Source organism: Halteromyces radiatus (assembly GCF_025201355.1).
Source record: "Halteromyces radiatus strain CBS 162.75 chromosome Unknown BX664scaffold_3, whole genome shotgun sequence".
Lineage (NCBI taxonomy): Eukaryota > Fungi > Mucoromycota > Mucoromycetes > Mucorales > Cunninghamellaceae > Halteromyces > Halteromyces radiatus.
Window position 1 is genome coordinate 1,967,001 of NW_026251689.1, and position 22,657 is coordinate 1,989,657.

Consider the following 22,657-nt stretch of genomic DNA (forward strand, 5'->3'; position numbering starts at 1 on the left):
GGTATAAATGTTCATTTGGTTAATAGTTCACGTAGCTGGGGATCTATATAAAGTTTCTTGAGAGCTGCTTGAATTTCATTTCTTTCTTTTTCATTGTTCCAAACACTACGCTGTTGAAGTTTTTCTTGAAGTTTAGCTTGTTTTTTATCCATGGCCTTGATTCTTCGTTCAAATTGGTAAAATAGTACTTCAGCTGTTTCTAATGTCTTGTTCAATGATATGTTGCCAGTCAATTGATTAATATACTATACAAAAAAAAAATGTATATATATAAAATGAACCCAATGAAACAACCAATCAACCAATAGATCTATCATCCGTTGCTTACCTTTAATAATTCATCAAATTGTCCAAGTTCCGTTAAAATGGTTTGTCGATGTTGATGCAGGACAGAAAGAGCAACAAAAAGAAGAAATTGTTTGCTTAAATGATCAGTCCATAATACTTCCCAAAGTCGGATGACATCTTCCCAATCAAATTCACGTTTGAACCATACAAGTAACCATCGAAAACAAAAGAATAAATTGGTAGTTTCAGTTTCTTCAAAATGTTTGTAAAGATCAGGATCCATAAATCGTAGTAGAGCATCCAGAGATTTCAATTGTCGATGCATTCCTGATTGATCAGTAAAAAAGTTGGATTGCTAAATGAAATCATGAATGAGTCATTTTTATCTACTTATATTAAATCAAAATCACTTACCACACGATCCATAAATTTCACAAAACCCCAAAATGCCATGGCTTCATCTCCCATACCAACAAACATAGGCGCACACAAATCAGACATGCCTTGAACGTAGCCCAGTGTTGTATTGTGGAAGTTATAAGTCACCAAGATATCTTTCATGATTTCCAAATTGGCATTGGTACCCACTGCCATCTGAGGATCTGGATTAGGTAAGTCTTCACCGGCAAAAAAGTCAATGTTGCGATCCGTGCGATGTACATCCTTGTCAATACGATGTTTCTCATCCAGAAACTGTTTACTATTTCTTGTTTCCATATCGTTGAACCATTTAGCCTTGATATCAAAGTATTCTTCACTATATAAATAGAAAATTATTCAGATTCATAGACAATAAAATTATTTTACTTTAATTATTACTTACGCTTTGCTTCGTCGAATGGCTTCCCTTTCATCAAATGTACTTTGCCATGGATAAATACCTAATAAGAATTTCCAAGCTTCAATTCGAACGTCCGCATGTAATCCACCTTGAAAAATTAGCTTGTGAACATGTGAAAGAGATACACAAAGAACACCATCTTGATCAAAAAAGTCAATCCATTCTTCAGGAGAAATTGGTTCACGTCGACTATGATTGGGTAATGGCTACATAGAGAGAAAAAAAGTTAGTTCTAAAAGAGTTTTCTTTTTTTTTTTTTTTTTTTTTTTTTTTTTTTTTTGAGGAGAGAGGAGACAACTTACTTGTTGCATTTCTGGTATATCAGATAACAAACCATCAGCATATCGTTCATCATCAGACAATGGATCTAATGAAGCCTCAGCAGCCCTAATAAATAACAAAAAAAAAAAAAAGGATGATATAAGTATATAAAGAGTAAGAAAAATCAAACTTTATTCTTTCCTACCATTGAGTTAGGTAATAGCTTGCTACATTGTAGTCCCTCATGGTTTCTTGTACAGTTCCATTTCGACCAAGAGCTTGAATTGAGGTAGGTAATAATGGAACAATAGGTTGGGCCACTGGATGATCTAATATATGAGCTAAACATAAAAATAAAGTGAAAAGTGTGAGCCTGATATATATATATATATATATAGTATGCTTTTCTTTTATAAGAATTACCTGCCGTTTCCCTTGATGCCTTTGTAATTCTTGAAAATCTTTCTAATATAGTCCATCTTGCTTCCCTTAGACTGCTATATGGAGTTTCAGTTATTGAAGATGAAGAGGAGGATGGTGATATAAGAGGATGAGAAGAAGAGATAGGATCAGCTGTATGATAATCGGTTACTGTTGTTGTTGTTGTTGTTGCCGTCGTGGCGTTCTGTTCTGTAGTCAAGTTTGGTAATAAAATATATACATATTCATCATCAGTTGCCCTAAGAGATTATCAATAAAAAGCAATACCAGTCAATATTTTTCATTCAAACGTCAGCTGTAGATCATGTTACATACTTTTCTATTTCAACAAAGGCACCAAGAATATCGATGATGTTGTAACCAGGCCAAGAAGCATCAAATGGATTTGTTGGTTGATACCAAAGTGGTCGTAGAACATCGCCTTCGGTTGTTGTAATGACAATAGAACCTTGCAAGTCAGTTGTAGGAGGACGTACATAGAGTGAATGAATATTGGAAAGTGCAATCACTGTCGTTTCGCCATATCCCATATGTAGCTGAATAGTGGGAAATCCTATATAAATAGATAGAAGGATAATTGTATATTTGAGATAAAAAGAAAATATGCTATGCTGTCTATATATATATATATATATATATATGTATATATATTTACCTTGATCAGAGGGCAGTGCACTATCTAGAGTCAAAAATTTGTGCCAGTCTATGGGGTCAATCAAATGTTGAGGTATCCAGGCGATATATAAAAGAAGATTGTCCTCAGTTAGACTGTTTGATATAATAGTAAAATAACCATGAGTAGGTGGTCGATTACGTTCTTTTAGATAAAATGCTGATTTTGTATAAACAAGTCGTACTGTTTGAGGTTGGGGTTGACGTCGAGATTGAGTTGGAAGAGATGACAACTGTTGTTGTTGTTGTTGTTGTTGTTGTTGTTGTAGAGGTAAAGGTGCTGGTGAAGGAGTGAATGGTTGTTGAATTGTATAAGCATAAGGAACCGGTGGAAGCGGGGGAGGTACCTGACTTTTTGAAGATCTTGGATGTATCTGAACAAAAAAAAAGAATATGATATATATATATAATAGATAAATATAATAATATAAAATAAAATAAATAAAGTGGCTATGTATTGAGTTACCTGCATGTCGTTGAAGGCTGTGTTTATTGACGTAGTAGGAGTAGTAGAAGTAGTAGCAGTCGAAGCAGTAAGAGGAATACTGATTGTCGAAGTAGTAGTAGGTACAGATGAAAAAGGATTATAATACACTGGAGGAGAATGAGATGCACCGCCACCCATAGTCTTTTAGTAAAAAAGAAAAAAAAAATAAAGTGAATTAAACAAAGAAGAAAAAGAAAAGAATATGTAAATATTCTGAAAACTTGGCGACTTCTTTCTCTCTCTCTTTTTTAAATAGGAATTCAACATCCGCCCTTTTAGAAAATCATAAAAACCTTGGCAAATTCATGCCAGCAATTTGTCTCTCCTCTTGGCCTACATAAAGTGTACAAGTATCTCTTGACATGATGATAAACAAACATGTTACTTGATAAATAATTCAAATGTATATATTTATACCATTCTCTTTATTCTCAATCAATATTGTCTTATTTCTTTTCAAGTTTATCAACTTGGGAATCGTCATTGAGTTCCTTTTTTTTTTTTTGTTTAATTCTTCTGAATCCATCATATTAATACAATATTCTTTTGAAACCTATCATCATAGGCAACGTCATTAAATGTATCATCAATATCATCATTTTATTCTCATCATATATCATTACAGGAATCATGGACAAAGATACTACAGGTTTATCACTATAGTCTCTCCTGAAGATGTAATCTTGTTGTAATATTTAATAATAAATATTGGTATCGTGCATATTAGACTAAAAATTGACACAGTTAACACTTTGTGCACCTGAACTATAGGCGTTGTTCAGTGCATACAACATTAACATTGTCGTTTTTCAAATACCGATCCACTTTTTTTGGGCGTCTCCCTCTTTTGGGAGGTGTCATTGTTTCGTTCATTTTGTGGCTCAACAAAATTCAAGATTATTTACTTTTTTTTTCTCTCTTCTTTTCTCTTTCTCTCTCTTTATTTCCTCTTTTTTTTTGTTTTTTTTTTCTTTATTTATTATAAAACGATCCACTTTATTATTATTGTTATTATTATTTATTCTTTATTCTTTACAATAAAGTCATGGGATCTGGTTTTTCTCGTTTACAAAAGAAAAACAACATTTCACAACATTTTGCTGACAGAACAAATGGAAGCGACACTATGGATGGAGCTTCTTCTTTTACTTCATATTCGGCAAAATCGTCTGAATTCAAGTGTTCTTCTATAGAAAATACGAGTTATTGGTTACCAAAGTCTTATGAAGAACAAGATCGTTTGATGGGTGTAAGTATCATTATGGAATATTAATATGGATATACTAACTTCCACTTCATTTTTTTTTTTATCGAGTTTAGCAACACTTTGCTCTGAAAGAATCATTTGGAGGGTAATTAAAAAAAAAAAAAAAGGAGAAAAGGATTCTAGGGGAAAGGAGAAAAGACAAGAACAAAAGTTGTTGAGGGAGAGTGTGAATAATAAGAAAGGGGAAAGGGAGTCTAGTATACTTACTTACTTTTTTGGTTGTGCGGAACTCATATTTTCTTTTTTTCTTTCTTTCTTGATGATGACTATATAGGAATGTGTTACAAAATGCAAAAAAGGTCACACCACTGGAAGAAGGTGCACATATATTGGACGTAAGTGACCAACCGGAATAATATGGAATAATTTCCTATTCTTTCTGAAACAGCCGGATCACTTAAAATCTATCTCTCTCTTTCTTTTTTTTTTTTTTTTTTTTTTTAGATTGGTTGTGGTCCAGGATCATGGTGTTTGGTAATTGATGAAAAAAAGGGATGTTTTATTATAGCTAACTTATAATAAAAATATATAGGAAATGGCAACGGATTATCCCAATTGTGAGGTCTATGGAATCGATATTTATGCAGTTTATCCACAAACCATTCGACCTCCCAATTCTACTTTTATGTTGGCTGATGCACTTGAAGGACTACCCTTTCATGATGAAATGTTTGATCTTGTACAAATTCGATTAATGGTAGCTGCAATCAAAGTAAACGAATGGCCAAAATTAATCAAAGAAGCTATGCGTGTATTGAAACCTGGTGGTATTTTACAAATGATTGAACCTGATTACCGAGTATGTGATAAATATAATTATTGGGGTGAATAGAAATAATCAACTTTTTTTTTTTTTTTTTTTTGTTTAGGATTCTGGAGGTGGTGCTTCCCAACTTTTAGTACGAACTGGTAAGGAACAAAATTGATATCAAAAGGATAATGACATATATATAATGAATGATTTTTTTTTAAATTTTTTATCTTTGTTAGTCATCCGATTATGTGAAGAAAGAGGACAAGACCCTCATGTTGGTAGTCGACTAGAAGATCTTATGAGGAATGCAGGATTAGTAATTTTGGATTCTATCTCGTCTGTTTTGGATCACTCTGATGGAGGTAAATTGGTATCAGAATGGACATATGATTGGAAAGTATTCGCAACCGTTTCAAGACCTATTCTGGAAGTTGCTACTGGTTTATCTGGTGACAAATACTCATATTTCTTGAAGCAAATCGAACCATCTATGAAGCAATTCCATTTCAAGACATATGGTAATGCTGTCTCTGGTCAAAAATCATCTATATAGTTTCTTCATTCCTTTCTACACATTGTTGTATTTATAGTCTATTTATTTTTTTTACTTTGGAACTGTTTTATGATTATAGTCTAAAAAAACAAAAACAAAACAAAAACAAACCTATCTTTTATTATTTTTTTTTTTTATACCCAATTCAATAAACAAATTGATTATTTTATCCCACACGCTTTCTTTATTGATGTTTCTATACATTCTAACAAACTATACAAATATGACTAAAACTATTCTAATATAAAATTATATCTAAGATAACACCTTTTTGACAGCATCGCTAACCATTTTTCGGTCAGCAGTAGCAGGATCCACCGTCCAAGCTTTCATCACTTTGCCCATATCCTTCATTGATGAGGCACCAAGTTGTTCCACAAGAGCACGTACCTTTTCTTCAATAACTTCAGCAGACATTTGTTCAGGTAGATAACGTTGAAGAACCTTCAATTCTTGTTCTTCATTAGCAGCTAATTCGGGTCTACCTCCACTAGTATATTGAGCAATAGAGTCTTGACGTTTCTTTATGGATTTTTGTAATACGGACAAAACCATGGCATCTTCACTATGATCAGTAGGTGCATTAGGTGATTTGATGTAATAAGTATAATCGCTAAGAATGCCCTTGACAACATTCAGATCGGGTTGTTGTTTGGAACGCATATATGTTTTTCTATCTTCTTTGAGTCGACCCAATAGATTAACTAGAAGAAAAAAAAAGAATTAGTTCGATAATCTAAATCTGTTATATTTCTTTTATACCTGAAGATTCAGTTGTATAGAAGCGATAAATGGAGGGTCTAGTTACATTGAATAGAGACAAGGAATGTCGAAGAGGAAAAGTCATATTGATTATGATCAATAATAACTAATAATAAAAAAAATAATAACAAAAGAAGAAAAGAGAGTCAAGAAAGTGAGTGAGAGTTTTGACAGGGTGGAAAGAAATCAGGTGAGTTTCAAAAGCCGCAAGTTATCATCCATCCTGGTTCTTTGAAAGAGAAAAGAAGGAGATACGGTTTGAATGAATTAATCATTAAACACTATCATCATCATTATCTCTTGGAATGGATCCCTTTATTTTAACGTAGTATTGGATGATTGTAAATCATTTCATCTTGGAATGGTATACACATGTGAAAAAAAAGTCTTTATTTCTTCGGACTCTGAACCAATAGACTTCGACCAACGGACCAAGCTTTTTCTTGTCTAAAACTCTTTTGTGTTCTTCCTTTTTCATCTCTCTTTCTTTTCTTTATCTCTTTCAACTGACAACTAAAGATATGACCATTTATTATACTTTGACTTTTGGTATTCTCGTTACCGAGGTAATGTAAAAAAAAGAAAAATAGTCGCGTTGTTTACTATAAGGTATAAATTTAAAAAGCACTAATACATTTCTCTCCCTTGTTTTAGATGTTTATGTTTGGTATCCTCGTGGTAAGTAGAAGATAAATGAATAGAAGATATATATATATATACTGACTTGATATTTAGTTACCTTTGCCTTCTCATTGGCGTAGAGCAATGTTGAAGTTTGTTTCCACTTCCCCTCTTGTAAGTAAACAAAGATAATATCAAATATGTTTTTTTTTTCTTCTATTATTAGGAAAAGATTCATTTATATTTCTGGTTTTAGGTGGCCAAGGCTCTTTATGTTTTGAAGATTGTGTTTGGGTAAGTAGGTGTGAAGATTGATAAAAAAAAGAGAAAATGATCTAAAGTACTTCTTTTTTTTTTTTGTTACATAGATTCATCTTTGTTCTTTTCATTGGTAAAGTGAAAAAAAAAGAATGCTTATTTTTTTTTTTTTTTTTTTTTTTTATTCATAGACTCTATTTTTTTTTCTATTTTTAAATTACAGATACCATTAATCGTTTACAACGCATTGATAGTATTAGTGAAGAAGAACAACGTGTTAGTCATGATTACAGTTATGAAGCCAACATGAAGGCCAAGAAATTCTATGCTCAGCGCAACTTGTATCTGACTGGATTCACTCTCTTTTTATCTTTGTAAGCGATATTGAGGAATATAGTGAATAGATGACTCATATATGTATGTTTTATTTTTAGGATTTTGGAACGAACTAGCACATTAGTGATTCAAATGTTGAAGCGTGAAGAAGAACTTGAAAATGCCAAAAAGGAAGTAAGTAATAATCATCCAACCTCATGAATGAGAAATGGCTTAATGATTTTTTTTTGTTTTGTAGAACGTTTCTGTTGGTAAAGATCAACAACGTTTGATTGATATGGAAGCTGATTACAAAAAACAAATTGAAAACTTGAAGAAGGAAGTTAAGGAATTGAAACAAGAACAACGTGATTTTGATACCCTCAAGAAACAAGTCGGACAACAAGCTGAAGAATATAATCGTTTGGCTGATGAACGAAATGCTTTGGAACGTGCTGTCAATGGACAAACAAATGAACCCAAGAAAAACATTTAAATTATGAACATACCTTCATCTCATATAGTCTTTTTTTTCTCTTTTTCTTATTGTTATCCCCTGTTTCTTTTTCCCCCTTTCTTTTATCTTTATATCATCTCTCCATTCTTTCTGAATAAAATAAAATAAAATAAAAATAAAACTTTCTCTTTTTTTACAATGATTCTTTCATAAAATATGCTTCAACTTGTTGCATTATTAGAAATGGTTGTGCAATGAAATCTTGTCTTGATCAGGGTACGCTGCAATTTGAACCCCAGATATCATTATTTTTTTCTTTTTTACCCAATTCCTTTTTCTTTTTTTCTTTTCCGTACCTTGTCCTTTTCCTTTGCCCATCATGTCAAAATACGCCACTTTACCCGATATTGTAAGTTTCTCAACCTCACTTTATATATATATATATATTTATCTTGATTTCAAATATCCTTCCTCTTATTATTATGTCTTTCTTCTTCCGTTAACTTAAGGATGACCAACCTGATGTGTATGAAACGACAGGCGTTACTGAACAAGGAGAACAACTTTTCGACAACGATGATGACCAGGTAAGATAATGATAATAATAAAAAAAAAAAGAGAAATAAAAATTAGTAAGCGTCATATTTTACAAATTAACATCCTTTCGTTTTTACTTTGTATAGTCAAGTGAAGATGATAACGAAAACGTTATTAGAGCGCGCGTTTCTCACCAAGAAGCTAGCAATCGATTCAAAAACAGTGTGGTAGACTCGACGAATATTGGTAAAAAAACGAATAGAAAAAGATGATATGAAAAAAAAATATTTACAATTTCTTTTGTCTTTGTTTTATTTTGACATTTGCTTTTATAGATTTCTCTGAACGATTGACTCGAAGAAAGAAAGCCATGTATCGTACATTTGTACGCCGCCCTCCTGGATTGGAAACGGATGAATACGAAATTCTACCTAAAGAACTGGCTTTAGAAGAAACACCATTACAGAAATATCGCCGTCTTATGTTTGAAGTACAAGAACTCAGCAATACTTTGGAAAATGAAGAGAAGGTAAATAATATTTCCTTTTGGCTCCTAAAACAATAACTTATCATTTATTCTTTGATTTTTAGGAAGAGAAAGCTTCTTCAGCAAATGGTGATATCTCTCAAATTGAGTTAACGGCACAAATCACCTATTTGCAAAAAGATTTGGCGCGGCTTTATCGACACTTTACAACCGATGATCAACAACAACATGATACTGGTATCAATAGTGGAGAAATATCTACAACAGCAACCTATGGGAAACGTGTGGATGAAGCCAAGTCATTGATCAAACAATTAGAGGCGTACAAGGCATTAGCAGTTAGCTCTCCCTCTTCTTCTGAACCTGCTGATGGAAAAGAGGATGTGGAGAAAAACAAAAACGCAAATGATGATGTAAGTACTTGATGAAGAAAAATGATCTTGATAGTATTGCTTTCGAATGATTCTAATTATTTCTTTCTCTCTCATTGTTATCATTGATATAGACTATTACCTATGAACTCTATTATACCCCAGAAGCAGCCAAAGCTCAACAACAAGGCAAAGTGGTGGACGTGGATGAACGCATTGCAAGGATAGAAAAACTTGTGGGAACTTGTTCTGGTCAAGGCTTTGATACTATTGTAAGCATTTTTTTTCTTTCTCTTCTTCTTTTTCGATATCTAATCATCTTGAATCTTTCTTCTAGCCAGCCAACTTCGCAACAACTTCTCTTATACACTCATTATCAAAACTTGAACAACAAATCACTTTACTTGCTCAGCCACGTCATTTGGATACTGTGATGCGAAGAATCAAGGTATTGAATAGCGAATTGGATCGATCTCAAGAATTGAAGTCAGGAGGACGAAAGGATCATGTTTATGGCGGTTTAGCTGGTCTATCCACTACTAGCTCAAATGTATCAGTAACTGGACTTGGCAACAACGGTAACAATAGCTTGGCTAGTAAGGAAGATCAAAGCGGTGGACTTTCCAACGATGCTGAAGAAAAAGTCAATCATCTATTTGCGACTATGGAAAAGGTGGACCCATTATTAAACCTGACCCCAGCATTATTGACACGTCTGAAAGCTTTACAAGGTTTACATACTGAGGCAGCTACTTTTGGTCGATCTATCAAGGTCATATCGGAAGAACAAACACGAATGACCGAAGAAATCAAAAGTTTGGATTCCACATGTGCATTGGTAAAATAGAATAGATTAAAAATTGGTAGTTATGTTTGCTAATTTATTTATTTATTTCTTTTGTAGCTGACTAAAAGTTTGAAGGATAATGAAGAATTGATCAATAAGAATGTTAGCGTCATTGATACTCGTATGACGGATCTGGTCCGACGGATTGAAGCTCTTTCCTCTTCTGATTCATAGTTTATCTTTCTTTCTTTATTTTAAATATTATTCTTTTATATCTCCCTTTATTTTATTCCAATATTATGATTACAATAAAAACAAAAAAAAAAAAACAAATGATCTTTCATTCCTTTTAAAAACCATGAATATTAATTAATAGTGTATCAAGAGTGACAGTGTATGCCATATGGATATCTTTTCTCCTTTTTTTTTTTTTTTTTTTTTTTTTTTTTTTTTTTTTTTGCAGGGTTATGATCATGAAAAAAAAAGTATCATAGAGAACAGGTCAATCATAAAGTCTCTATCTTTGAATATAGGGCAGACAATATTGTTTTATTTTACACAATGTATATATAATAAAATAGGGATAACAAAAAAAAAAAAATAACTACAAGATTACACTATAGGAATAACAGAGAGTGACTTTTTGTTCGGAGAGCAGGGTGGTGATGGTAATTCTGTCAAAAGGTCTTCCACTTGTTGTTGCTGTTGTTGATAAACTATGGATGATGAACTTTTTGTGGTAGCTGATATTGATTTCATGACGGCGTTCACTTTATCCATATAATGCCTAATATCCATATCGATATCTGCTTCTAAGTATTGAATCGCGTTCAAAAGCTTTTGATTGGAGAGAATAGATTTTTGTTGCAAACCTATACATGACAGCCTCACTTGAAGAAGCAAATAATAATAATCATAAAAATAAAAACGTTAAGAGTCATATGGCATCCTAATAATTTTAGAAAATATGATTCTTTCCCTTTTTTTTTTTTTTTTTTTTTTTACCTTTTCCAAACAAAGTTGAAAGACAACGAGAGGTAGCAATACGAACATTGATTACACTATCATTTGCAAGAGGAAGTAACAGATCCAAAAGATAGGTTGTAAAGGCTTCGAAGGACAATCCATTAGAAAGTAAGATATGACCAATATTGGCAAATCTATAGAAAGATGTTATTATATTTACCATTAGATTTTATCTTTTTTGTAAACATAAAACGTTTTTTTTAACTTACAATAGCCGCTGGCGGTAACCTGATGATTCTGATAGTATGGAGAGACTATTGACAAGTTGATTCACAGGAATGGAAAAGCCATGAGAGTTCTGTTTCAATAGTTCAAGTATTGCTGGAAACTAGAATAATGAAGAATAATGATTGCAATAATAATGTGAATTTTCTTTTCTTTTCGTTTCTTTTACGTCTCTTACTGTGTTGACAGCAGTATCCCTAATGATTGCTATTTCATCTTGACAAGCGCGTATCACCAATGGTAGAACATGTTCAATGACTTGATCCAAAGTACATAGTGGGATTATGAATATCAATTGAGACACCAAAGTTTCTCGAAGATATCGATTAATAGCCACCCCTTCCCAGATTTCCATCAAGACAGGTAGATATTCACACCGACACTTTGTTGACAATGCTTCCAAAAATGCTGCCAAGTGTTCCATAATACCCGATTTCACTTCATCGACATCCATCAGATATAAAGCAAAAATACGTACCAAATCACGATCTGTCCGCTCAGGTCCAATGATTTTTGCTATCGCATGAAGAGAATGAGCAAAACTTGATCTTGTTTTCACTTGATGATCTTTCGCCAAACGCATATATTTTCCTTTGAAATGAGATTCCCAATAGATAGCACCAGCAGTCAGTAACACGGCAGGAAAGTTATGAGCGCATACTAAAGTACAATTATTTTCAATAGGATCTTGAGTGGGTTGATGATGTGTGTTTTCGCCAAGTGATAAAAAAAAGTAGATAACCATTTCAGGTACCTAGATCATATTCAAATACAACAATATTAATAAAAAGATTTTTTTTTTTTTTTTTTTTTTTTTTTTTTTTTTGCTCTAAGCTTAATACTTACATTCCCAGGTTTTCCGGTGGTTTCCCAATCATATGGAAGAAACTTTGATATAACTTCACCAATCATTTCAGCCAAAGTGAAGCGTACAGTATGTGATGGATCGTTCATAAATATACTGACACTATTTACAACCAATTGGGATTTTTCTTCATGAGGGAGAACTTCACATAACGTTGGTAATGCCAATATACAAGAATTTCGAACGTGCCAAGTATTGTCACCAGCAAGAATCTGATATAGTGGTACCTATGTTCAAAAAAAAAAAAAAATCCATTGACATCAAATAATCAATCAGAAGAACCTTTTTTTTTTTCTTTTTCTTACTAGACGATTGATCACCACAGTTGGATCCACATAATGAGCAATGTTTCCAATAGCATGAATAGCTTCCTTCCGTACATAAAATAAACCATCTTGTGTCAAGCTTTCGATAATAGATAAACATAGACTCGTACAATGATCATATCCAAGGAACTGCGCCAGCGCAGATATCAACTAGATGACAAGAAGTAAATTTAAGAAATGTTCCATTTTTTTTTTCAATATATATATATATATATATATATATATATATATATATATATATATGTAATGACTTACCGAGAGACATGCCATTTTTGATAGTTGTAATTCACCATGATCAATATAGCGTTCAGAATTTGTCAGATTATTTATCAAAGTAAATGTTCGTTTGTGTACATTTCGCCATTTTCGTCCTTCCGCAATCGCATAGAGTTCAATAAGGACGCCTTGTACAATTTCTTGATCCAATAGTGCCAACCATTGTTCTTCATTATCACCATCCAAAGCATTTGAAACCAGTGCTTTTGTCACATTCACAATACCTTGTTGACCGAGTGAGGATATTATTGTGTTTTGATCCAATAACAATTCGGTAAGTAGAAAACAAAAGTGTTGTGGTTGTATGGCAGGGCTTATCGATGTATCCAATGGTGATGATGAGTTTGTTTTTGGTGGAGAATATTTATAAAAATACAATATGATTCTGTCTATATTGCTTGCAATAATTTCTCGAACATCAGGATCAGTATCAGTTGCTACCTTGTCAATGATTGGTAAAACGTATTGAATAGCTTCTTCTATATCAGTGAGAGACTCCAGAGTGGGCAATATTTCCCTTGCTACTTGTATCCTATAATGGCCAATTGTTGTTAATAAAAATTTCCACAATTTTTTCTTTTAACATATACCTATGCTGTATCCGACTACTATTGCTATACATTTGAAGTTTTTCTTGTGGTGTCATTATTGAGTTTGTCGCGTAAAGACTATTATGTTCCCAAGCTTCCACTAGTATTATAAATAATAATAGATAAATATTCATAATTAGCAAATATATCATTACTTGTCCTTTTTTTTTTCTTTTACCTTGATATATGGTTTGTGGTTTTTCAGTCACCCAGTCCATTTCACTTGAATAATCGACTTTTTCATCCAATAAAGCAGTATCGAAAATTGGTGGTGTATTTTCAAAATGATCATTGTTTTCTTCGATGGCGTCCTGAGGAAAAGAAATAATAATATTCTGTGAATCATCAAGGAATGCGTCCCTCCAGTTCTCAGGTTGATCTCCTAATGTACTGCTAGGAAGGTCAAGAGAAGATTCTATTAGATAGAAATAAATATAAGTAGGTATCGTTTTGATTTATTTATATTGTTACAAACCTAGCATAAGCGTAATATTTGTTTATAGGCGAAAATGATGTATATCTATGTGATAATAAAAAAAAAGAAAAAAAGAAAAGAAAACAAAAGAAAGAGACCGGAAAGAAAGAATAAAGAACAAAATGTTAAAAGGGAAAAAGAGAAAAGGGAATCCCATCTTTCTGGAATGCGAACATTGATATTGGTTGAATCAAATGACCAGATTTGAATAACCGCTTGATTTTTTTTTTCTTCCATTTCAAATATGGACAATTGATGATCCATTGGCATTCAACTGTAAATCTTTCCTTTTTCTTATCACTGCTGTATGATGATCAATCGTTTATATTTGTCAAAAAATTATTAACAAATGTTACCAATAACACAATCAATAAATAATATGTCATACCATCATCATATCACTTTGTATCACGTCAATGCATTCTGACCTTGATTTTTTTTTTCTATTTCTTTTTTTTATTTTTGGGAATGTACAACAGAAAAATAAAAACTATAATGATAACACTTTCTCTTTTTTTTTTTTTAAAAAAAAAAAAACTAATGTGATGTAACTATAAAACTATGAAAGGATAGGATAGGATTGAAGGGGAAAAATGAATGACAATGATAATAAAGGAAAAAAAAATCTAATCTTGAACCTTGGTAACGACACCAGTACCAACAGTCTTGCCACCTTCACGGATAGTGAAACGTTGGCCTTCTTCAAGAGCAACATCATGGACTAATTCACATTGCATTTCAACATTATCACCAGGCATGATAAGTTTATCTTCAGGATCTTCAGTACCTTCAGGATGGGTCAAACTGACAGTGACATCAGTGGTTCGAACAAACATTTGAGGACGGTAGTTGTTAACAAAGGGAGTATGACGACCACCTTCATCCTTGGTCAAAATATAAAGTTGAGCCATGAATTTCTTGTGAGATTTAACAGTACCAGGAGCACACAAAACTTGACCACGACGAATTTGTTCACGCTTGATACCACGTAATAAAGCACCCATGTTATCACCAGCTTCACCACGATCCAATTCCTTACGGAACATTTCCACACCAGTCAAAGTGGTCTTAATGGTAGGACCCATACCAACAATTTCGACTTCGGAACCCTTATTGATACAACCACGTTCCACACGACCAGTAGCAACAGTACCACGACCAGAAATAGAGAATACATCTACAAATAAATAAATAAATAAATATAAAAAATAATTTAGTATTCATTTTTCTTATATTCTTATATAATATATACCTTCAATAGGCATCAAGAAAGGCTTATCAAGATCTCGGACAGGAGTAGGAACATGAGCATCAACAGCAGCCATCAATTCAAGAATACGTTTTTCACCAATTTCAGGATCACGACCTTCGAGAGCAGCCAAAGCAGAACCCTTGATGATTGGAGTAGCTTCACCATCATAACCATATTCAGAAAGAAGTTCACGCATTTCCATTTCTACAAGTTCTAACATTTCTTCATCATCTACAGCATCAACCTTGTTGATGAATACCACCAAGTTTTGAACACCAACCTGACGAGATAACAATAAATGTTCACGAGTTTGAGGCATTTGACCATCAGTAGCAGATACCACAATAATAGCACCATCCATTTGAGCAGCACCAGTAATCATGTTCTTGATATAATCAGCGTGACCAGGACAATCAACGTGGGCATAATGACGATTTTCAGTTTCGTATTCAACGTGAGCAGTAGAAATGGTGATACCACGAGCCTTTTCTTCAGGAGCCTTATCAATTTGATTGTAATCCATAAATTCAGCACCTCCACTGGTAGCCAATGTCTTAGTAATAGCAGCTGTCAAAGTAGTCTTACCGTGATCGACGTGACCAATAGTACCAATGTTGACATGAGGCTTACCACGGCTGAATTTACCACCAGTTTCAGTAGCAAAAGTACGACGACCTATAATATAAAAATAATAAATTAGATCTATCCTCTTTCTCTTTCCCTCTCTCTCTTTTTTTTCAATACATGTATATTTAAATCAACTTACCAAAATTCAAAAATCGAGAAGGAGCGGAGGAAACATATGCTTGCTTGACCAAATTAGATGTCTAAAAAAAAAAAAAAAAAAAAAAAAAAATCCAGATCTTATATAAGTAATGACGTTATCGAAAATAAGAGTCAATCTTAAACTTACCAATTGGTTGCCATGAGCCAAAGCAGTACGAGCAGAAACAAAAGCTATCGAAGAAGAAAGTATAAATATATAAATATATATATATATATAAACATGCCAATTCTTTCACTTACCAGTTCTGGAAGATACAGTGGATGCACAACGACGAGAAGCGATACGAGTAGCAGGGAGAATGGCTTTGTTGGTGGCAGTCTTCAAGGCAAACATGTTGCTAAGGTAGGAAATAAATTGAACAAATGTCAAAAGAAGAAAAAAAGAGGGGGAAAAAAAGAAAAAGGAAAAAAAAAATTTGAACCAGGGTAAGCACAGTCACCCAGAGAGAGAGAGAGATTTCTTCCTCTTCCGATTTGGTAGGTGACAGTTCACATTTTGTAAAATTGGCGGATTTCAAAATTAAAGAAAATGATTTCTCAAAATGATTGGAATGGTTTTGATTTCATTGTACCTATTCTTTTCATAGTCTCGATCGATTTGATAGGTCATCCTACTACAACAATTTCTCCATTGAAACAATCTTTTTTTTTTTTTTTGATTTCAAAATCTCAAGCAGATGTGCCAGAGAGTTTTATAAAATAAAATAAAATAATAAAAAAAAAAAACAAATATTTCCATTTCAAAAAATGGTCATCCTCTAATAAAAGCATTATCGTTCCATTTCTATCAAAGAAAGCTTTTTACTGTCGTCTAATAGAACTTTACCGGTCATCTTTATATTTCTAGAGGGTGATGGAATTTGAGTAATGATCAATGCGCTAAAGGATACTTAGTATCACGTCACATGATCTTTTTATACTTTTGTAATTCGCTCAAAAGTTATCATCACTGCACCAAATTTGCATTAAACATACATGAAGATATTCTCTTTCATTTGACTTACTAAAAACTTATACCTTATCTCCCAAATTTTTAGAGTAAATTAAAAAATAAAGGTCAATATTATCATATCTCATCTAATAATGATCATCATTCAACACAACTACCACCATTAGATTACTTTTAAAAAAGTAGTCTAAATCATCTAATACTATTGTATTGCTTATCTTATCACCTAACGTGCAATGATCACCAAGCTATTTTATCCATTTTTCGAAGAATCGCCTGATGACCCCCTGGCGATCGATTTTTACAGCCAAAATTTTGCTGAGGAGTTCGAAATTTTTGGCTGTAAAATTAAAAAAACTGATCCCATTTTTCATCCTGCATGCAAGCGCGCGAATAAACCTTTGCCTTTCCCTTTCTCAATCAAAAGTCATCATCATCGCGTCAGATTGGAGCACAACATAAAACGAGGTATTTTGTTGATCTTTACCTAATTTATTTTATATTTTACTGTTACATTTATAGCGTAAATTAAAAAATAAGATTTAACAGGGATCTCTGAGCCACAATAATGATCATCATCGTACCAAATCTGCAGGAAATGTAAAGTAAATCATACTCTTAAAGTTTACTTAAGACTACCCCTCCAATTTACAGTCAAATTAAAAAAAAAAAAGGCTCGTCACGAGAATACTTTACACCAAAATGAAACAAAAAAAAAAAATGAAATCACACATCATATCGTATCTCCAGGTCATCTCTTACCATAAACAATCATGCATCAAAAGAAAAAGATTCCATGGATATGTAACAAAGTACTTGAAAATAAAAAAATTATTGAAGAATAGTAGATAGTATTGATGATGATGTGATGGATGATGTGTACCTTGTAAATTTGCACGAAAGGACTTTATATAAGTAAATCGTAACGTCAACGATGATGATGATGATGATGATGATGATGATGATGATGATGATGATGATGATGATGATGATGATGATGATGATGATGATGATGATGATGATGATAATACCGGGTGTGTTCAAAAGGAGAAAAAAGAAAAAAGGAAAATGAATATCATACGTCGTGGAATGTTACTCAAGATTTACGTTTCATCAATTGTAACATCCATTCATCAATTGTAATATCCATTACCTATTTATTTATCTATCGAAATTGATTTTCTTTCTTTCTTTCTTTCTTTTTTTTTTTTTTATTATTATTATTCAATTTGAAATGGCGTTGTTTAATTTAAAAAGTCAAATCTATCTTCCTAATCGATATCAAAACGCAGTTGCTGCTCTGAAGGTTGCTTTGGGTCAACGGGTTATGGTTTTGAATATTTGGAATGGTCGATACAATCGTGAAGCTCGTTTAGGTGAACTCTTATATTACTTGAAGAAATATAATATTGTTGTCTGTTATCGTAAAGATAACCATGTCTATTTGGGTGAAGATCTTCTAGAAAAGGTGGAAATCGAGGAATACGTTCCTTTCTCAGGTGGCAAAAAAAAGAAGAAGTTGATCGATAAGACTTATATCGTATTGACTGACAACAATCCTTGGTCTCTTAAAGAAGAATATCATGGCGTTTTTATTTTTCTGGATTTTATTCATTTAAATGATGAAGTAGAAATCAATAAGGAAAAGGTTGAAGAATTTTTATATCACTCTGAAGACAAACCAGTGACTGTTAGCTATAATGATCATGATTTTGATGATCACGATTATAAATGGGAAGACAATCTGGACCCTAAGGCTGCTGTGAATGCTCTCCTAAATATCAAGAATTACGTTAAGGATAAAGGATTGGATACTACTCAAGTGGATAATATTATCCCCTATTATCAAGAACAAGATCCGAAATGGGTTTCACCAATGAAACTAGCTAGTAGATTGTCTAGCCTTATCTCATACTATGAACTGTCTATTAACGTTCTTATTCAAGATGGTCAATATTTGCTGAAAACGGGCTACAATCAAGGTTCTGATAAATTCTGTATTCGCCTTTCTTCGTCTGATACTATCACTGGAGGAAGAAATTATCCTATTAGGGATTCATCAGCTCCATTTAACTGGTAGTGATTAGTTTTAAGAGAGTACATTTGATTTAAAAGGAATAAAAAAATATTAATCAATTATTTTAAATATAAACGTAATCTATTATTGATCCATCCATACATCATATATCATCAAATTATCATCCATCATCATGTCGTCCATCATCATATCATCCATCATCATTCAGCATCTAAACACTGAAAGGATAAGTTTTCTTCAAAAAAAAAAAAAAAAGAGAAAGTCTCATAGTAAATCGATTAATATCAACCACAATCCCGAAATAGACAAAAAGTTTTCCTCTCTTTTGACCTCGTTCTCATAAAGTGCTATTTCAATTTCAAATGAAAAAAAAAAAAAAAAACCTTTGGGAATCCCTGGAGCTCCGCACTTAATCCAATTTTTTGCTTTTTCGTTGCCCCATTTCTTTTTTTTTTCCTTTCTTTCTTCCTTTTTTTTTTTTTTTTCTTTCAGTCATCCTTTCTATTTGATCTGTTTGAGAACCCCTTTGTCAAGAACTGAATGGACAATTGCAAGGCATTTAAGGATAGAGACTTGATTGGTATCTGTCGTCATTTGCTGCACTATTGTGAAACCTATATCAATACAACTCCCTCTATTACCACCGAACACGCTGCTGCTTTTCATTCTTTTTTACCTTCTTTACTCACCTATATCTTTGGATCACCTACTATCAGGTAAGAAAAAAAAAAAGAGGAGAAATAATATTATAAACTATTTACTTATAAACTATTTTTTTTCTGAACTTGCTAGGGGATGGTTACAGACAGATACGCGTCCTGATCAAGATGATGCTATTCGACAACTACTTGATCCAAAAAGTTCCTTTGTGGTAGCACTTATCAAACTTGGAACTCGCTCTGAATATTGTTACGATATGGCTACCGAGAAGTTTCCTGTGAGTTAATTATATATAATAGGTTTTCTCTGCTAACTTTTTTTTTTTTTTTTCCTGCTAGGATGACATTCGCAAAGCTCTGACAGCTGGTGCCATTCAATACTTACCCCGGGTTTATGAAAATTGTGCTTTTCTGGATGTATCAAAAGTAACGAAATCTGTGGATCTACGAGCAGCAGCAACAAGACAATCCTCCATTTTCCCGCGACCATCTATAGGCGAATTTCGTATCAGACTTAATATGATTCAGTTTTATCTTTTCTATATGGTAACTGTACCCACATGGCCACCGCTAACTCCTCCTCCAACTCTTTCGACTACAACTACAACAATAAAGTCTCCTTATGCTTCGACAAATAGTTCTTCTTATTCAAGACCAATTGGAATATCAGCACCTGCCACAACTACAGCAAATACAACTTTGGACACAAGAAACGATCTACCCTATCTACTTCCTGGCCGTTTGCGTCCTCTTGTAGCAAGTGTTTATGGTGAACTGATTCAAAAATATATGTCGGTTTATATACCTTGTGTGACCAATGATACAACAGCATATCCAACAGGTGTAGGTACATTTTTCTTGGACTGTTTGATTGAACTATGGATTCGGACGATCTGGATATCCCCTTCTCAGAAACTTTCCATCGATTATATACAGTATTTGGCCACATTCTTGAAATATATTGTAAGTGGCGATTTACGACGATGTGCAACCTATCGAAGGAACAACAAGATTAAAACAGCTTATGACGATATCTATTATGTAATCAAGGATGAATTATATCTGCTTCTCTCTCGTCTATCACTTAACTGGAGAAAACAAGATGATTACATTTGGGTTTTAAATCTATGGACAATATGGGCTGCTCCTTGGCGATTTGGAAAAGACTCTGTGACAACGACAACTAAGGAACAACTTTACACTGATGGATCACCAAGTACGAAAACAACGTCGACCCTACAATCTTCAACAACTGCAACATCTTCACCAATACCATCTTCTTCATCATCACCATTGAATGAAGGTTGGTCGTTCTTTATACTGGAAAATGCATGGTATTATTTTACACTAGTGGATCAATTTTTACAACGCACATCAACATTTACCTATCCCGATAAAGCACGCCCATCATCATCATCATCATCATCATCATCATCATCATCACTTGCAAAAGGACCTTCTACATTTATGAATACGGGTTCAACACCTTTAGCACGTCCTCCTATATATCCGACAAGTATGACATCAACAACAGTACCAACAATAACTGCAACAACGACAACTGGGTCATCAACAAGACCAAATCAACCTCTGGAAGGAAGCACTATATATGGAGAACTAGATATTGTGTTACAGTTGATCAACATGTGGAAAACGAAGGATATCGTCAAACTGTTAGGACTTATTGAGGATGGATTGGAAATAGTGGCATATGAATCAACATCATCAGTATCATCATCATCACCATACCGTTCGCAACTCTCATCCCTTTTAAATACGACAAAAAGTAAATTCAACAATGCGGTCTCTTCTACTATATATAACCAACAACAACAACAAACAGATGATGATATATTGACTGCTCTTGCTACAATATGCTGCGATGGCAATGGATCGACCATGGAAACTATCAAACAGCATTTAAGAACTATACGTGATCGGATACTGTCCTTATCATCCACAAATGACCAACTTTGGCGACCAAGCAACATTTATTCCTTACGCAGGCAACCACGATTGGACAGTTTGACAAAGACAATGACCAGTATTGCCAAGGCTATTGATACTCGTCAGCATACGACTCAAAAGGGACATATCAGCGGGCCATCATCATGGACAACTTCAATGCTTGGTACAACAAAAGCATCAACACCTCCAACTCATGAAATTCGGGCATTGACGAATACAGTGATTGACTTGTCTAATTTATTACAGGTGAGAATGATATATATATATATATATATATATATATATATGTGTGTGTGTGTATGCTAATGATGCTGTATTAATACTATTCTCTCCTGATTTGGGCTATTCTTTCTAGTTACCTTTGCCTGATTCCAGTTCATCACTGACAAAATCATCAATAACTTCAACAAGAATGACTGATGGTACTACCTTGGAGAAGACTGGATCGTCATTATTGTCATCATCAACAATCGATCGACATGTAGGACTCACACCAACTGTTACACTGCCACCGCCACCGCCAACGACAACATTACCAAAGGATCAAGAACAAGCCCAATCTGCACGTTATCATCGGCTACGACCACTTTTACCAGCACTTGGTATTCGTGCTGAAGAGCTTGTGCGTTCATACGAAAACATCTATTTGGTACGGCAAGTGGTTCCTATGGAAAGATGCATTAATTCTTTGGTAAGCGAAAGATAGTGAAAATTAAAAAAAAAAAAGGTAGATAAATGAACTAACTCATGCTTTGTTTTTTTTATAGTATCATCACTGGGTATATAGATGGCTTCCAATTCTTCCGGATCGTATATATCTTCGATGGCTTGCTGCTCCTGTCAACTTGGTTTATTTTATTTCCCTTTTATATATATTGTATGTCATATTCTAGTTGATTACTTTTTATACACACATTCCTCCAGTACATTTAATAGAACCACATCATCTCATTTTCTTTCTCTCTCTTTTGTATATATATCTTTTCTGTAATTCATTTGAAATTTTTTAATAAAAAAAAAAAAACTTGTACCACAACATTGATGTTTCTCTAAAGATGCTCCA

At 33.3% G+C, this 22,657-nt stretch overlaps 10 protein-coding genes across 10 annotated transcripts; 6 read left to right on the forward strand and 4 right to left on the reverse strand.

Moving 5' to 3' along the window:
• Positions 1 to 11: 11 nt before the first annotated feature.
• Positions 12 to 3,354, reverse strand: BX664DRAFT_313294 (rab-GTPase-TBC domain-containing protein; the record flags this gene model as incomplete). The annotated part of the gene is made up of 11 exons (XM_051542624.1): positions 12 to 245; positions 329 to 643; positions 703 to 1,045; positions 1,112 to 1,335; positions 1,432 to 1,516; positions 1,596 to 1,731; positions 1,814 to 2,070; positions 2,147 to 2,384; positions 2,487 to 2,877; positions 2,970 to 3,131; positions 3,328 to 3,354. The coding sequence occupies 11 exons, from the start codon at positions 3,352 to 3,354 to the stop codon at positions 12 to 14; spliced, it is 2,412 nt and encodes an 803-aa protein (XP_051401668.1).
• Positions 3,355 to 3,941: 587 nt separating this feature from the next.
• BX664DRAFT_329205 (S-adenosyl-L-methionine-dependent methyltransferase) lies at positions 3,942 to 5,740 on the forward strand. Its single transcript, XM_051544740.1, has 7 exons — positions 3,942 to 4,239; positions 4,311 to 4,342; positions 4,532 to 4,592; positions 4,702 to 4,731; positions 4,790 to 5,056; positions 5,127 to 5,166; positions 5,248 to 5,740. Exons 1-7 carry the CDS (start codon positions 4,036 to 4,038, stop codon positions 5,562 to 5,564), a joined length of 951 nt encoding a protein of 316 aa, XP_051401669.1. The 5' UTR covers positions 3,942 to 4,035; the 3' UTR covers positions 5,565 to 5,740.
• Positions 5,726 to 6,460, reverse strand: BX664DRAFT_329213 (Yqey-like protein-domain-containing protein). Its single transcript, XM_051544741.1, has 2 exons — positions 6,327 to 6,460; positions 5,726 to 6,268 (listed from the first exon to the last, which is right to left on the reverse strand). Exons 1-2 carry the CDS (start codon positions 6,409 to 6,411, stop codon positions 5,820 to 5,822), a joined length of 534 nt encoding a protein of 177 aa, XP_051401670.1. The 5' UTR covers positions 6,412 to 6,460; the 3' UTR covers positions 5,726 to 5,819.
• Positions 6,461 to 6,798: 338 nt separating this feature from the next.
• BX664DRAFT_329214 (B-cell receptor-associated protein 31-like-domain-containing protein) lies at positions 6,799 to 8,179 on the forward strand. The gene is made up of 8 exons (XM_051544742.1): positions 6,799 to 6,892; positions 6,981 to 7,004; positions 7,062 to 7,121; positions 7,204 to 7,241; positions 7,316 to 7,338; positions 7,429 to 7,579; positions 7,640 to 7,715; positions 7,780 to 8,179. The coding sequence occupies exons 1-8, from the start codon at positions 6,848 to 6,850 to the stop codon at positions 8,014 to 8,016; spliced, it is 654 nt and encodes a 217-aa protein (XP_051401671.1). The 5' UTR covers positions 6,799 to 6,847; the 3' UTR covers positions 8,017 to 8,179.
• A 177-nt stretch (positions 8,180 to 8,356) lies between these two features.
• Positions 8,357 to 9,079, forward strand: BX664DRAFT_259576 (Dynamitin-domain-containing protein; the record flags this gene model as incomplete). Its single annotated transcript, XM_051540592.1, has 4 exons — positions 8,357 to 8,386; positions 8,487 to 8,564; positions 8,661 to 8,760; positions 8,850 to 9,079. The coding sequence occupies 4 exons, from the start codon at positions 8,357 to 8,359 to the stop codon at positions 9,077 to 9,079; spliced, it is 438 nt and encodes a 145-aa protein (XP_051401672.1).
• Positions 9,080 to 9,542: 463 nt separating this feature from the next.
• Positions 9,543 to 10,219, forward strand: BX664DRAFT_261385 (uncharacterized protein; the record flags this gene model as incomplete). The annotated part of the gene is made up of 2 exons (XM_051540678.1): positions 9,543 to 9,644; positions 9,710 to 10,219. Coding segments are annotated over 2 exons (612 nt in total), but the record flags the coding sequence as incomplete, so codon positions are not given.
• Positions 10,220 to 10,629: 410 nt separating this feature from the next.
• Positions 10,630 to 14,066, reverse strand: BX664DRAFT_278048 (armadillo-type protein). Its single transcript, XM_051541389.1, has 10 exons — positions 13,943 to 14,066; positions 13,646 to 13,882; positions 13,468 to 13,567; positions 12,857 to 13,409; positions 12,581 to 12,751; positions 12,257 to 12,502; positions 11,589 to 12,164; positions 11,395 to 11,513; positions 11,165 to 11,319; positions 10,630 to 11,049 (listed from the first exon to the last, which is right to left on the reverse strand). The coding sequence occupies exons 1-10, from the start codon at positions 13,947 to 13,949 to the stop codon at positions 10,772 to 10,774; spliced, it is 2,442 nt and encodes an 813-aa protein (XP_051401674.1). The 5' UTR covers positions 13,950 to 14,066; the 3' UTR covers positions 10,630 to 10,771.
• Positions 14,067 to 14,466: 400 nt separating this feature from the next.
• Positions 14,467 to 16,360, reverse strand: BX664DRAFT_278051 (elongation factor Tu). The gene is made up of 5 exons (XM_051541390.1): positions 16,221 to 16,360; positions 16,108 to 16,151; positions 15,961 to 16,021; positions 15,195 to 15,869; positions 14,467 to 15,119 (listed from the first exon to the last, which is right to left on the reverse strand). Exons 1-5 carry the CDS (start codon positions 16,312 to 16,314, stop codon positions 14,569 to 14,571), a joined length of 1,425 nt encoding a protein of 474 aa, XP_051401675.1. The 5' UTR covers positions 16,315 to 16,360; the 3' UTR covers positions 14,467 to 14,568.
• Positions 16,361 to 18,135: 1,775 nt separating this feature from the next.
• On the forward strand, positions 18,136 to 19,094 carry BX664DRAFT_329222 (uncharacterized protein). Its single transcript, XM_051544743.1, has one exon. The coding sequence runs from the start codon at positions 18,164 to 18,166 to the stop codon at positions 19,007 to 19,009; it is 846 nt and encodes a 281-aa protein (XP_051401676.1). The 5' UTR covers positions 18,136 to 18,163; the 3' UTR covers positions 19,010 to 19,094.
• A 348-nt stretch (positions 19,095 to 19,442) lies between these two features.
• BX664DRAFT_329223 (uncharacterized protein) lies at positions 19,443 to 22,579 on the forward strand. The gene is made up of 5 exons (XM_051544744.1): positions 19,443 to 19,683; positions 19,760 to 19,904; positions 19,966 to 21,840; positions 21,950 to 22,285; positions 22,362 to 22,579. Exons 1-5 carry the CDS (start codon positions 19,508 to 19,510, stop codon positions 22,485 to 22,487), a joined length of 2,658 nt encoding a protein of 885 aa, XP_051401677.1. The 5' UTR covers positions 19,443 to 19,507; the 3' UTR covers positions 22,488 to 22,579.
• The last annotated feature ends 78 nt before the right edge of the window (positions 22,580 to 22,657 follow it).